Genomic DNA, 14,860 nt, shown 5'->3' with positions numbered 1-14,860 from the left:
AGGATTTGGAAGATAATGGTCAGAAGAGCAACCCGCAAGAGTTGTGCAGTGTACGATTTAAGTTTGGAGAAGGTATGATTGTGGGTCCCGACGTTGAAAAAGCAGTCGAGATATTATTATCACATCGAAGTACGGGTGGTAATTCTGGGTCATCCTCTGAAAGTGGTACATCTAGTCGGAAAAGAGCCAGTACCCCATGAGAGAGGTTCCTCCGGTTTGGAGGGAAGGTGACGCAACTGCAGTTCCACCGGTTCTGCCTCATTTCCAGCGCGTATGGGTACATGTCCCCTGGAAAAGATCCGAAGTTTTAGCACTCAAGCAGACACTACCCGATCCCCGTAAAAACCCGACTGGGTATTATAAAGAGTTGTCCCAAACTGCAAGCTCATGTATTATGAATTTAGCGGATATAGACATGTTGTTTGGGAACGTTGTTCCACATCCCTTATGGAGTAAAATTCGTCATACGGATCATGACCAAGAATTAGGGGACTCGTGGGCGAACATTGCGACTACAGATGCTAGACAAGTCGGTGGTTTCAAGCCTGAGCCGTTAATAGCTGAACTTCCCGGTAGAATTATTGCGTACATGAAGACAATTATGCCTGAAGTACGCGTAAACTGGGACAAGCTATCTGCATGCAAGCAGAAGAAAGACGAGAATGTATCTGACTTCTTCACGAGATTCGAGGAAACTTTCACCGATCATAGTGGTCAGGATATGGCTACCGAGGGTGGCCAAAGATTGTTCGTAGACAAATTTGTACATAATTTGCTTCCTGAACTTTGCACTAAACTAAAAGATTCAGAGAGTGCTTGGGCTGTCTCTACATCAGCGCAGATTTTAGCAACAGCTCAGTACTACGAAAACAGGCGCAAAGACGAGCTAGATAAGGCAGACAAAAAGACGAAAGATTTAAAAACTAAAGTTCTTCTCCAGCAGGCCTATCCGCCTCGTATGGCTAGTCAGCCCAATTATCAGCAACAACCGCAGTATTCGAGAAAGGCGCAAGGAAACGAGTTTTCCCATCAGCGTGTTCCGTATGGCCCGAATCAATGTGCGTATTGCAAGGAAGAGGACCACTTCAAAAGTAATTGTCCGGCTCTTGCGCGACGTTTGAGCGGTGCTTCAGGTGTAAGGGGAAGAGGTGTTCAACATGCCCCTAGAGGTAGGGGCCGTGGAAATTTTGCACAAAACACAGCTTCTTTTCCGCCTCAGAATCCCATGAATAGCTTTGACCAACAGAATAATACATCATCCAGGTCAGCTCAGTACTATGCTGACGACTATTACACCAAACACGACAATGAGGGTAACAATTGCTAGGACAGCCATGGACAAAGAGAGGGAGTTGTTTCAGTTCCAGTAGATCAGGATGGACCTTATGTCGAGGTAATTACCTCAGGAGTGTCAGAGCCATTTCTGCTGGATACTGGTGCTACAAAAAGTTCTATTATGCACTCGAAACTTCCTGGCGCACCTTTGTCTGGCGAAATGAATGTCTCAGTAGGTTTCTCTGGCGCCCCTGTTAGAAACCCGATCTCTAGTCCTATATCCCTTTCTGTTGGCCCCTGTGAATTAGAAGCACCCCTCATTCTTACAACAGGATGCGGTGAAAATTTGTTAGGATTGGATTTGCTAAAGAGGTTGTATGCGACTTTGTACTGTTCTCCCTCGGGAGTACAACTTACTTTAGGGAAAAAAGTCATTTCTCCAATGTATTTGTCAAAAGAAGATATTCCAACTGAATTGTCATCACTTCCTGATATACTGTGGGCTAATGGTTCTAATGATGTAGGTCGTTTGGAGATAGCACCGTATGTCATAACCTTGAAAGCCAACGTTAGGTTGCCACGTATTCCTCAATACAAAATATCCAGCGAATGCGAAAAGGCGTTGTTGACGATCGTTTATGATCTGATCGATAAAGATGTTATCGAAGAAACAACAGGTAACGTTTGTAACAGTCCAGTTTTGCCAGTCTTAAAACGTACTGATCCTTCGCAGCCCCCTGTGTATAGGTTTGTGATTGACCTCAGAGAAGTAAATAAGGTAGTTATCCCACAGTTTCCAGTTGTCCCCGACATTACTGCTTTATTGACGATGGTTCCAGCTTCAGCAGCTTGGTTCTCGGTGATTGACCTGAAAAACGCTTTCTTCAGCATCCCAATTGCTGAAGAGAGTAGAGATATTTTCGGCTTCAATTTAGGAGGACGAAGTTTCCGCTTCAAATGCGCTCCTCAAGGCTACTGCGAAAGCCCATCAATATTCAGTCAGGCTCTGAAAACACAACTAGACACAATTATGCTGCCAGATGGGTCAACTTTGATCCAGTACGTAGACGATCTACTGATCGCCGCAGACACTGAGGAGATTTGCAAGGAAGCTACGTTGTCACTATTGCGTCACTTATGTGACATGAAGCACAAAGTCTCCCTTTCAAAACTACAATTTTGTCGACAAGAAGTGACCTACCTAGGTCACATCTTGTCGAAGGAGGGAAGGAGACTGACACCAGAAAGAATACAGGCAATTGCAGAACTAAGTGCCCCAAGGACACAGAGAGAGGTTCGAGCCTTCTTGGGCATTACATCGTACTGTAGACAGTGGATACCGAATTTCTCACTACTAGCCAAACCTTTGCTGGCACTACTCCGCAAAGACACGCCTAATCCTATGCCTTGGTCTGAAGATTGTCAGACGAGTTTCCACGAGTTGCGTGATGCATTATGTTCGGCACCTGTGTTGGGAAACCCCAACTACAGTAAGCCTTTTACATTATATGTCCACGAAAAAGAAGGTTGTGCATTATCAGTATTAACGCAAAACTTTGGGGACAAACAGCGCCCATGCGCGTATTTTTCGGCAACTCTAGATCCTGTGGCTAAAGCCCTTCCAAGTTGTCCGAGAGCAACCGCCGCAGCAGCTGTCTGCATTCGACAATCTGCTGGATTAGTCATGAATAACACTCTGATCGTTATGGTTCCGCATGCAGTAGACATTTTGCTAAATAGGACAAAGACACAACATCTTACTAGCGCTCGACTATCCAGTTACGAACTTACACTACTAGCAAGTCACATCCACATAAAGAGGTGTGGTACACTCAACCCCGCTACGCTACTTCCCATCCCAACAGAAACAGACACAGACAAGATTGATAACCATGACTGCTGCTTTAGGACAGAAGAAGAGACAAAAGGGAGAGTAGACTTACAGGACACTCCCCTTTCCGAATGCAATGACACTTTATGGGTTGATGGTTCATGTTTCAAATTGCCGAATAGTGATACGACTACAGCATATGCCGTAACGACATTACACACCATTATAGAGACTGCGCGTATTTCCCACAATTCTGCACAAGCCGCAGAACTTATAGCGCTTACTAGAGCATGTGTGTTGGCGAAAGGAAAGCGAGTGAATGTGTACACTGACAGCCAATATGCCTTTGGTGTGGCTCACAGTTTTGGGAGATTGTGGCGTGAACGTGGGTTCCTTACGTCACATGATGCAAAGATACAACATGGTCAGCTAGTTAATAAACTCCTTGAGTCACTGACCTTGCCACTACAAGTTGCTATCATAAAATGCAGTGCACACAAAAAGATTCAGGATGATGTTGGCCGCGGGAATGCATTTTCAGACGAGGTTGCGAAAGAAACTGCAAGGAACACAATGAGTCGGATGTATGTTATGGGTCCCGCTAGATGGATTACTGATGTGGGAATGTGTGAGGACACCATTGAAAGCGTGAAATCGATACAAGCCGAGGCCACTGAGAACGAGGTGAATGAATGGAGAGAAAGCACAGGTAGATTAGATGCGAATGGTTGTTGGGTCGAACTATCAGAACACCAGCGATGGCTATTACCTAATGCATACGTACTTGCAGTGTTAACGATGGCTCACGGAATTGCGCACATCAGTTCGAAAGGAATATGTAAACTATTGGCCCCAGTATGACAGAATAGCAATATCCCAAAATATGCAGAGAATGTGGTCAAAAACTGTATGGTGTGTTTGAAGTACAATCCCGGTAGGGGAACCCCAACTCCAACTGGTCATTTTGCGCCTCCAACGTATCCGTTCGAGGTTTTGCAGCTCGATTTCATCCACATGGAGAGGTGCAACAATCTAAAGTATGTGCTCGTTGTTGTTTGCGCCTTTTCAAGGTGGGTGGAAGCGTACCCCCTTAAGGACAATACCGCCTTGTCAACTGCCAAAGCCCTTGTCAAAGAGTTCTTCCCGAGGTTTGGTATGCCTAGAATTGTCTGGAGTGATAACGGAAGTGAATTCGTAGGATGCGTGATGAAGAGAGTGTGTGAGTGTCTAGGCATCCACCAAAAATTCCACGCTGCAAATCACCCCCAATCAGCTGGATTAGTACAGTGCTACAATGGCACTCTAAAACTCAAACTAGCCAAGATCCAAGCCAGTACAGGTCTTAAATGGCCCGACGCCTTGCCTCTAGCACTCTTGTCAACCAGAGTGACTGTCCATTCCAGATTAGGACTTAGCCCCCATGAGATAGTGTTTGGCCGCCCAGCCAACGTCTGGGGCGAGCCAAGACCAAAGAAACTTAGTGAAATAGAACACCCCGTACTGCTTGACTATTTGTGCGAATTGACAACTAAATTGCGTGTTTTACACCAACAGGTTCACAGTTCCTCTCCGCCAGCCTCTGACGATCCAGGTCACCTCATCGAACCCGGCTCGTGGGTTTTGGTGCGGAATTTCCAGCGCACCAACAACGGACAGCCGAGGTGGACCGGACCGTACCTGGTGCTGCTTTCAACGAGATCAGCTGTTCGGGTGGAAGGCAAGAAGAACTGGGTACATGGGACCCACTGTAAACGGGTCCCTCTACACCTTCCATACGACCGATGGGTCAATAAAGGACTTGCCGACTCCGAGACCGAATCCGTACCTCATTTCATCCCTTTCAGCGATGCACGTTTGAAAGAAACTGGTACCGAGAAGGAGAGTGATCATATTTTACAAGGACTTGTGTCACCGTCTATGCAATTGGACACTACCGAACCTGAGACATTGTTTGAAGACCACACCGTACCTGGGAAACGACGGTACAACCTACGGTCTAGACAAAGAGACTAACAAAAGCTTGATCTAATGTGATTTCCCTTTTCCCCTAAGAACTATTTTTTGGATTTTTCAGCTCTCTCGTCCCAGGGAACTAGCTCATTTTTGATTTTCGAACCGCCATCCGGTTCTGCTGCTAGGGTCGCGGTTGAAGTCTGGGGAGTGCAACTGGGGAAGTTTTAGGTCCACGGTTCTGGTTGGTCCACGGGAGTTACCCCGGACTGAACAGAGTGCACCCCCTGGGAGAATCAATCAACCACCGCGGGCAGCAACTAGAGGATGGAGTTTCCTAGGGTAGAGAGACCTATCAGACTCACGAACTTTGAAAAAGAGTTGTGCACGATACTGTCCAAAAGAAGATTCCTGATAATATGTGTTTTAATGTTATGTAGCATGGTCGTGTTCTTTACTGGTTATACTCTATTCGTATTTAAAGTTACCTTCTCGAATGACACCCAGCCACCACCTCCTCCCACTATTTCTCCACACTACTTTCACCCCCTACCTGAACACGAGTCTGCCCGAAGACTCGAATTTGTAAATAACTCTTTCATTCAGCTTCTACACCAACACCAGTCCATAATGAACACATCAAACTGTTGGATATGCGGACTCATGCCACACACAACCGATAAGGGGATCCCATACTTCATTTTGCCATTCAGTTACTATGGTTCTCTGTGGGCTTTCCAGACCATGTTCCTATTCGCCCTAGAACCATACCCGACCCGTTCCACTGAGAGCGATTCCAGTAACAAGGCGCTAATTGCAGGGATAAGAAATATGAGTAGGGATATCGACACATACCTGACAATACCCAAAGATGAACTCAGTCCCTACACCCGTTTGAACGTGACTAAACATGGGGTTTACCTGGTCAAGAGCCAGGCAGCAAAGAAATCCCGCCCAGTTTGGATAGTGCCCCACCGAGGTCACTTATGTTTACAGGGTATTGGTAGGGACCCCACAGCACAGTTAGGAAAGAGCATTTGCACAGAAACATATGTATTCGCTTCCCGAACTTCCCCTATACTTTTAGCAGCCAAAGGCACGTATTTCGTCTGCCACGACCAAGCCTACACCTGGTTGCCCCCTGACTTCTCAGGTACATGTTTCATCTCATTTCTGCTACCTCCCACCTACACGGCCAGAGCAGATTACCATCGGACAAGGACAGCTAGAGGTATCGTGAGTAAAGACGACACCGCGGGTCAGGAATTCGCTGACTTCGCGAAGGGTTTTCTGCCGTTTTGGGGGCCTATGGTGAACAGCAGGAATATTCGTCAGTTAGCAAGGATAGTTGAATCCGCCGTGATCACAACGGCCGGAGCCCTTGGCAATTTGACAACCGAGCTTCAGTCGGATCGACTCATGACCCTTCAGAACCGAATTGCCCTTGATATCATACTCGCCGATCGTGGTGGTGTGTGTAGAGTCATCCAATCTAGTTGTTGCATTTTCATCCCTGATAATGCGCCGACGGTATACCAGGCCATCTCTAAGCTACATGAAATATCTGGTTCCCTTCACGTAGAGAAAGGGGATTGGTCTTTGCTGGGGTGGTTCTGGGAGCTGATCACCGCCTGGGGATGGAAAGCATTGATCTTCATTGGGATGATCTTAGCACTCCTGTTCATGTTTTGCCTGTGTATACAGTGCGCTCCTGCACTATGTGGCCTCTGTGCTACTTCGTGTGTACGGAAGCCTGTGTCAAAGGACGAACTGAGTAACGGAATGATGCTACAGCAACATCTCCGCGAATTTCTCCATACCGATTTGGACTCAGATTAACATGAGTTATTGCCTTACATAAGGGCAAAAGGAGGGTCTGTGGTTCTGAAAATCTGGACCCTGTTGTTATCCCGATATCGAGGTCCTTTTCCGTGTCACAAAACATCCACGTACCATGACGAATTTGGTATCGACGAACCGATAATGACTAGGACATCATTCCTGTGCATTTGCACCATAATCGAAGATTGCCAACACCCCTAAATCGTAGTTTCCGTTCCGACCCCTTAGACTCCATTTTGTAAACGGCATCCATCTTACGTCTTGCCCTCATGATAAGTCAATTAAAGGTCGAGCTTGATCCAAAAGGACACGTCCACCTTCCCTGACTTCCCCCTGACCTGTCCCAACTGACTCCACTGCCCTCGGCCAGACCTGTTTGGGCGGCTCCTCGCCCAGTGGCCGAATACGATAACATCAGTGCATAACATTCCACAAACCATTCACTACATACAGACCATGCTTTCTGCAAACACGCACCTGTCCACGTTCCTTGTTTATGGCCAGTTTTATGACTAGGAGGTGCCCTTCTTTATTGAGGTTTCATCGATATCTGATGGGAGTTCCAGGCCTAACTGGGTAATCTATCAACGAACTGGACATCTAAAATATGGGCTTGCTTACATGACTTCGCTCTTTGTATTATTGTAGAAATATGTGTATAGCCATATCATAAACTCAAGAATTCTTGCTTGGAGCTATATATTTGGCATATAAGGAAAAGGCTGGTTCTGTAAAAACGAACAGTCTCCCGAGAACCTACTGTCCGTGAGGTGTACTTCTGGGACACGTGTTACTTGGTAGCTGCCAATAAAACTTGATCTTTGACTGCGATAGAAGACTCATTGTTTCTGTGGTCCGGAACAAGGGAGAACTCAGAGGTCTTCGGGTGTTATCCCCTGGCACCACCGGGTTCCTAAAAACCCGGCACCTCAGATCTAAACTGATACAACCAGCAACAGCCTCATTGCTTGAATTTTGTACTTGTGAAGGATCGCTAAGGGTCTATAAGAGGTGAGGATCTGTAAGAGGTGATTTTCAGAGGGTCTCATACCACCTTCGGTAAAAAAAGAAAATACACAAATAGAGCCTCTCGGATGGAGAGCGACATGACCCCTTCATGTAACACTGAATTACAGAATTCTTCCAATATTAGAGCCAGGAGATCTATGCAGGTGCTGTAAACCTCAACTGGGAGGCCGTCCAGACCAAGGGAATTGCACATTGCAAAGTTAAGCATTGCACCCTAAATCTCCTGCTCGGTGATAGGTTCCTCCAAGGAGCAGGAATATACAAATGTATCTTCCAGTGGCTTAGCAGTTGAGAGAAGGTGTTTAAAAAGGTTTACCATTTTATGGTATCTATTAAAGGGGTAGCCATCTCACAGTGGTACCAAGATTAGCCTGGCTCTGGAGGAATGTTTTCTGAAAATTAGACAAATCCTGTTCCGTGACTTATTCTTGTACAGTAGCTATGCTACTGTAGCAGATATGTTTCAGCCTACAATAATCTTCTGTCTAGATTGGAACGCAAACTTCCTATACTGTAACAGTTATAGTTCAACCTGTTTTGGACAGCATTGTCAGACCATTGTTACTGGTAGAACTAATATGTCACCGAGTCAGGGTTATCGTCTGTATTCTTTCATCCTTTCTACTCTCCAAATGTGAGACTAGATTCCAAAATTCATATTGTCTTACATTCTGCTTCTCCTATGTGCCACATGTCAGAAAGGATTTCCGAGAGATGCCATTCATTTAGTTTAGGGCTAAACTTGTGTATGTATATTCACATCTGTTTACGTGCCCCTTTTCTACACAGCAAAATATATACTAAGACTGAAATACAGACTAGCTTCATGCTGAGTTACTAGGCATTATAGCCTTAAATAATGGGAATACATTCACCCTCAAGCTCAATCAAAAATGTCACTACTACCAGCGGCATTCTGATCTATTTCTGCAGGGGCGGGGGAATCAAATCACTAAAAATAGGATGATAATAGTTGAGCTACCATCCTGGATAGTATTTCCAACTGTGACCGTTAGCGCCACAATGAAGTAAGGATGGGACACTTGATTCGGGTGAATAGTTTAAGAGACTAGATGTTCCTCTTAATGGGTGTGAGAGAGACCTCAATTATTTATTTTTTTTACAAAAATCTTCTGTTACTTACAATTACGAAGACTCTTCAGGACTCTCAGAAAACTGGTCTCTCCCTGCCATTCCTCTAAATAGCAAATCCCTCAATCAACATTCAGAAAGCACAAGCCTCAACTGTCTGTGATGTTATCACAGATATTGCACTCTGGTTGCCCTAAAATATTACCAAGTGAAAGCACACATAGCATTGACAGAAACAGGCCCAGTTTTAATTTACATATAACACTGAGTGACCTGTTATGAAAGCATATACTAGAGGAAAACCATGCTAGTCAATGTTTCCTCATGGCACACCTCTACTAAGCAGCTCCCAAATCCAAATACCCCAACTGTATGCCTTTGTAAGTCCCTTAACAGCTTGAAATTGAATCTTCCTCCCGAATTTCATGTTGGTGCTCTGGGACTCAGCCAGCGGCTCTGCCACCCTCATTCGGTTCCAGCAGTCACAAACATGGACAATTCTGACAACAATCTTTCTGTCCAGGTTAACAATTCTTCGTATAACTGTTTGATCACATTAAAATATTACACATATTCTACTGCTCTTAAGAATGTGCTGCTAATGCCTTCACCTTTCCCAGATTACATTATGGTAATAAAATGCTTTCACACTTGCGGTATAAAATCAGTAAAGATCTCTAAAGCACATTTAGAATTATGCTGAATGCACAAGGAGAAAACATTGTGTCTCTCCTGCAGTAATTGCACTGGTCGTCAGTCTGTAGGAAAGCCAAGTACAAACCTCTATGACTTGTAAATCAAACCTGTCCATATTTCTCCTCCATTAAATTCTGCTGCAACAGTTAAGATTCAAGTTTCCTTCTCTGCCCTAACTGATTCTAAGATCAGAACCCCAGAGTGTGAAAATAAAAAATCTGATGGCCGATTCTTCTGTGTCCAGGCAGCTAAAATGTTCCATATCCTGACCAGTACACTTAGGGATAGATCTGATCATCATACATTTTGAGAGGCTCTGAATATACTGCCCTACAACCAGTAAAATATGCACCTTTAAAAAAGTGCACGTGAAGCCCTTGACCCTCCATTTACAATGTCAAAAAACTTTTGGTGGGAAATGCTGATTGCAGAATATTGCCAAATAAGACATTTATGGACCACAGTTGAGACAAAAAAAATCTGCTTGATGAAAACACAAGAATACACAAAATTGTTTTAGTAGCTTCAACTACTGTGACCAATCTGACAAAAGTATTAGGACCAGAGAAGTGGGCAGATGTAAGGGAAAGTTTTCTTATGATACACAGTAATTCAGCCTGGTATAAGGATATTTATAAATCCTTGTACCAATGGGGAAGATTCGATAACGTTGATTTTGTAGCCAAGACTGAATGGCATCTTTACAAATACAACAAAGGTATGATGGTTCATAATTAAGCTTTTATGATCTGTGATATCTCATGCTCCAATTCGATTATTCATTATATTTGGTACACACAGAAACGATTTTGCATTTAGAAAAATAACTTTATGGTTATAGTACTTACTTTCATGAACCCTTCACTTTTCAATTTGTGGAGTTTTGAAGCTGCATTATGAAGTCTTTTTCTTTGGGAGTTTAAGATGGAGTCCATCACTTGCCACCATGTACGGCAGTTCCAGATAATGGCGAGGCCAACAGCACAAGCAATTGAAATCAGAATGGCATTTATAGTCATATTCTTGGACTCCACGTGAAAAATAGCTAACAGTATTACTCCAGCCGTAATACAAAATAATATGAAGATGCAGATCACAAAGGATGGGAGACAGCAGGTCTTTTTCCATTTCTTTTTACCTAAAATCATTCAAACACTCAAGTTAATATTTACAATATAAAATGAATGGGCAAAATTGCATACATTGATAATTTATGAATCAAAACTATGCCAGAAGTCTAAAGTGGTTCTAAGCGAGAAGTGGTCTATACCCTTTGAACCAGGAAAATACTTTTCAATTTGTATTTTACTTCTTCCGAATACGCACCTTAAAGTTTTAAAGTGAAACTTGTGGGACAGTTGATACCGTTTAAGACTATTGGCTTTAAAAAAAAATTAGAATGATAACATACAAAAATACATAGCAGATGTAGTTCAGAAACCAATGAGATTAAGAGAGAAATTCAATTCTGCAGCTCCACTGCTGTGGTATGTGTATCTTGAAGGAATATAATGTTTGAGGTAGAAGTAGATGGAGTAGTGCTTTCTTGCCAAGTGCATGCCACATAAATGTAGTGTAAGGAACCTAGTAGTCATGAGTGCAGCCGTAATGTAAAGGGGTCTGAGTGACTAGAGTGTGTGGGTGGTGCATCCCATCAATCGACCCCAGAACATCAGCTCTGTCCTCCGCCTGCTGTGGCGCATGTAAATCTGTTCTGTTAAGCCGAATCATAGAGTACTGATAAATGGGATTACTGAAACAGGTGTGAACAGCAACATTGAGAGCTTGCCGCAATGGGCAACACACCGAAACTGTCTAGCGTGTCGAACCATTGCGTAGACTGGGGTTGTGGCTGAGCAGTCAGGGCAGAGGGTGAGCACAGGAAAGACCTATATGACAACATCTGATTGAATTGAGTTTGGCTGCGGAATGGCAAGGACAGGTCTACGCTTCCATCCCCTTGTGCTGGAATACCAAAGGATCATGGTCTTCAGCCAGCGGACTGCCACCGTGGCAGTTGTCTATCGTCAAACTGTAGGATAAAGTGCAACTGTGTCTTACGAGAATTCTCAGGTGGCTAAAGTCTTTATGTCATCGGTAGTCTGTGGACTCCAGCAGCGGGGACTGAGAGCCCAGAGGCGAGCCGTTCGCAAGGGTTGATTAGTCATCCGAGGAGAAGATGCAAGGGCCCCTCTCACCATTTGAGGCACCAGTGTTGTATTCTAGGGACGCTGCTGCTTGGAGAGCCGACAGCGGTCTTCGATGATTTGTTCCAGGTCCAGGGGCATGGCCAGCGGGGATATCGGAGGGTGGTCCCATCAGGCTGGTTGTGCTCCTTGCACCCCTTCAGACAGGGACAAGTGGAGCTCCCTGAGGCCCCAGCATGTGCCTGCGACCATAGCACACTTTTTAACAACTTATTTGAACATGGCTCCCGAAAGGGTAGAAACAATGCCTCTTCGTAATGATTATGCAAATCCCTACAAATAATTTTAGGAAGGAATTCCTAACTTTTTTTTTTTTAACAGACCTAAGTTTTACAAGGGCTTGCCAAAAATTCATTTGTGAGGGTAGATCCTCAATCTGGAATCCCAGATTTGCAAGCAGCTGAAATGTACCCTATGCTATTGGCTGGGAAAATAAAGACATTCTGATAGCATTGTGGAATGACACAATCACACATGTAGGGTGAGAAGCAGGTTTCTGGGTGTTTCTTATTGGACATGTCTGCAAAAGTGGCTCGTCATCTGCACACTCATAAATGTGGGGTGTTCAAGTGCCTCTCGCAGATAGGTATGGGGCAGTAAGCAGGGATGGAATATTCTTATATTTCATGGGGGTGACGGGGGTTTCTCCATGGAAAACTATTTCCCAGCTGCCAGAGGGTGTCGGGAATGAATGAATGAATGAATGAAAACAAACAAACACACACACACTCACTCGCGTGCACACACACGTGCACATCCACACACACACACACACACACACACACACACACACACACACACACACACACACACACACACACACACACACACACACACACACACACACACACACACACACACACACAGGAGATGTAAGAAAAGAAAACAATAATTCAAACCATCACTGGATTGCTTATAATATATAAATATGCAATCTTGATTAGTATTTTCTGTACTCATGTATCTTTAATAAATAGAAAATAGTATGCGCAATTCATCATGACAACAGAAGCAATATATTTCAGAGCTTCAGCTGACATTACACAGAGCTATTCTTTAAGAAGTCTCTCACACCTGTTAAACAAAGAAATAATGCAATGTATTTACAACAGGTATATTATAAACACACAATATAATGAGACCATGTTAATCAGAATAATGTCCCGCTTGTAGATGACCTGGAATCCAAATCCGGCATAAAAGTACGCTCGACATCCAATTGAATCTCTGTTACAAAGTGAGCAGTCTCAAATGTTCAACACTTGTAGCAGCATGGAACAATCCCAAACTCAGCAAGACACTGGAACACATAGTAGTTCCGTAACTGGCAACGCTAGAATAGCCTGCCGCCTGCTCTCTGCCACCTGCTCTCGACCGCCAAAAGGAAACACAACGCTTGAATATTCCGCCGCCTGCTCCTGACCGCCGAAAGGAAACAAAGTCATCAAACAAATTCCAGCTTAGCATAGTCTGCAACAAAGAATTGCAGGAACATCAGTACCGCTGGAACAGAACCGAAAAGCCGTTGAGACAAAGGAATCAGAATGACACCGCCCCACACTTCCTGACTCTTCAAATAGCTGACCAATTAACACTAGTTCTCGTGTTCTGCTAAATTTGGAGCCCTGCAAACATGGCATCCATACTGAAGTAAGATGTGTTTGGGCACTGTCACCATGGTCTTCCTGTGGCTCATGCTGCTTCATGCATAATTGCTCCTTCTTGTTTGTTGGTCACGGAGCTAACTGGGCATGATATTGCCCCCCTGTCTAACCCATTTCGCATAGCATTTGCCACTCTTGATGACAGAAACTGAAGTATTAACCAGGCGGCTTTAATGATATATGTTGGTTCCCAAGAATCCCTATCTGGTCTATAACCAGTTTATGATACTAGATACCCAGACGTGTGTTTTCCTAGCAACGAGGCAACGTCCTCGAGGGTAATCGCGGAGTAAGTTGTATTAGCGGTCCCACACCCGTAACCAGCATAGCATTGAGAGAGCACAATGGACTGTGACCGTTTTCGGACCCCCGGAGGAGATATTGAGACCGTTACCCAATGGTGAGTGTAGCGGCTATCGCTTGTACGTAGTAAACAGATCGGATCAGTTTGAAGCCCGCAATATGCTATACACACTGCATTAGCATTGACCCACCCTAATTTTAACCTACAGATCGCCGAAAGTAATTGACTGACGGTCTGGGTAGAACGAGGAAAACGCATTGAATGGAAATATTGAATCGAGAAAACCACCAGAGGCACGATTCTGCGCGTATTCGTTGTTCATGGTGAGTTATGATTCACATTAACCCCATGTTTTAAAAAAAAACTCAAGACAGGGTTCAATTGTCGCATACTTGACAATTCTATCACATTACACAGATTTATCATCCCAGAAGAGGAGACTACAACCAGCGTAGCTCCATGGTGTCCGACTTATGAAGGGACCAGAGCTGAGTGTCTGAATACCCAGTCACTCCCAGAATTTTGAATTTTTATTCTCAAAGTCCAATTTTATTCTTTTAAATGGAAATCTTGTGCAAAATCCGAACCTGATGGTTTCCCATCTAATCAACAGGCGCAATATCACTACCCCCTCCCCCCGTCCTGAAGAAAACCCGCCAGAGACCCACAACTAAGGCGTCAATAGGGTCGAAACGTCGACAAAAATACCACAGGGACCAGTCAACCGAATCCAGCATACCACAGCCAACTAATATGGCACGTTGGACTTAATAACTACTAAACCAGAGACTGGCCTCAGAAATCCTTAATTTCCTTCTCCCCCTCAACATCCCTCACTCGCGTGTATATAAATCACCAATTGTTATGTCACTCAGTCACAATATTTCACGATATGTCACACTTCACTCACTTGAATTGATGCGCCGTTTTTCATAACTAATTTCTATGCATACTACAGGGTCTCAGAAAA

At 44.3% G+C, this 14,860-nt stretch overlaps 1 protein-coding gene across 3 annotated transcripts in view; it reads right to left on the bottom strand.

Annotated features, from left to right (window-relative positions):
* The window catches only part of KIDINS220 (kinase D interacting substrate 220), a 1,022,767-nt gene that overhangs the window by 532,426 nt on the left and 475,481 nt on the right, over positions 1 to 14,860 (bottom strand). For all 3 annotated transcript variants that reach the window (XM_078647833.1, XM_078647835.1, XM_078647834.1), the window contains exon 17: positions 10,564 to 10,853. In XM_078647833.1, the coding sequence (XP_078503959.1) occupies positions 10,564 to 10,853 (290 nt within the window). The remainder of the gene's footprint in view (positions 1 to 10,563; positions 10,854 to 14,860) is intronic.

This window comes from Lissotriton helveticus, chromosome 6 (assembly GCF_964261635.1).
Source record: "Lissotriton helveticus chromosome 6, aLisHel1.1, whole genome shotgun sequence".
NCBI classification, from domain to species: Eukaryota; Metazoa; Chordata; class Amphibia; order Caudata; family Salamandridae; genus Lissotriton; species Lissotriton helveticus.
Note: the sequence above shows the minus strand (reverse complement) of the source record. Positions and strands in the feature narration are given on the sequence as shown.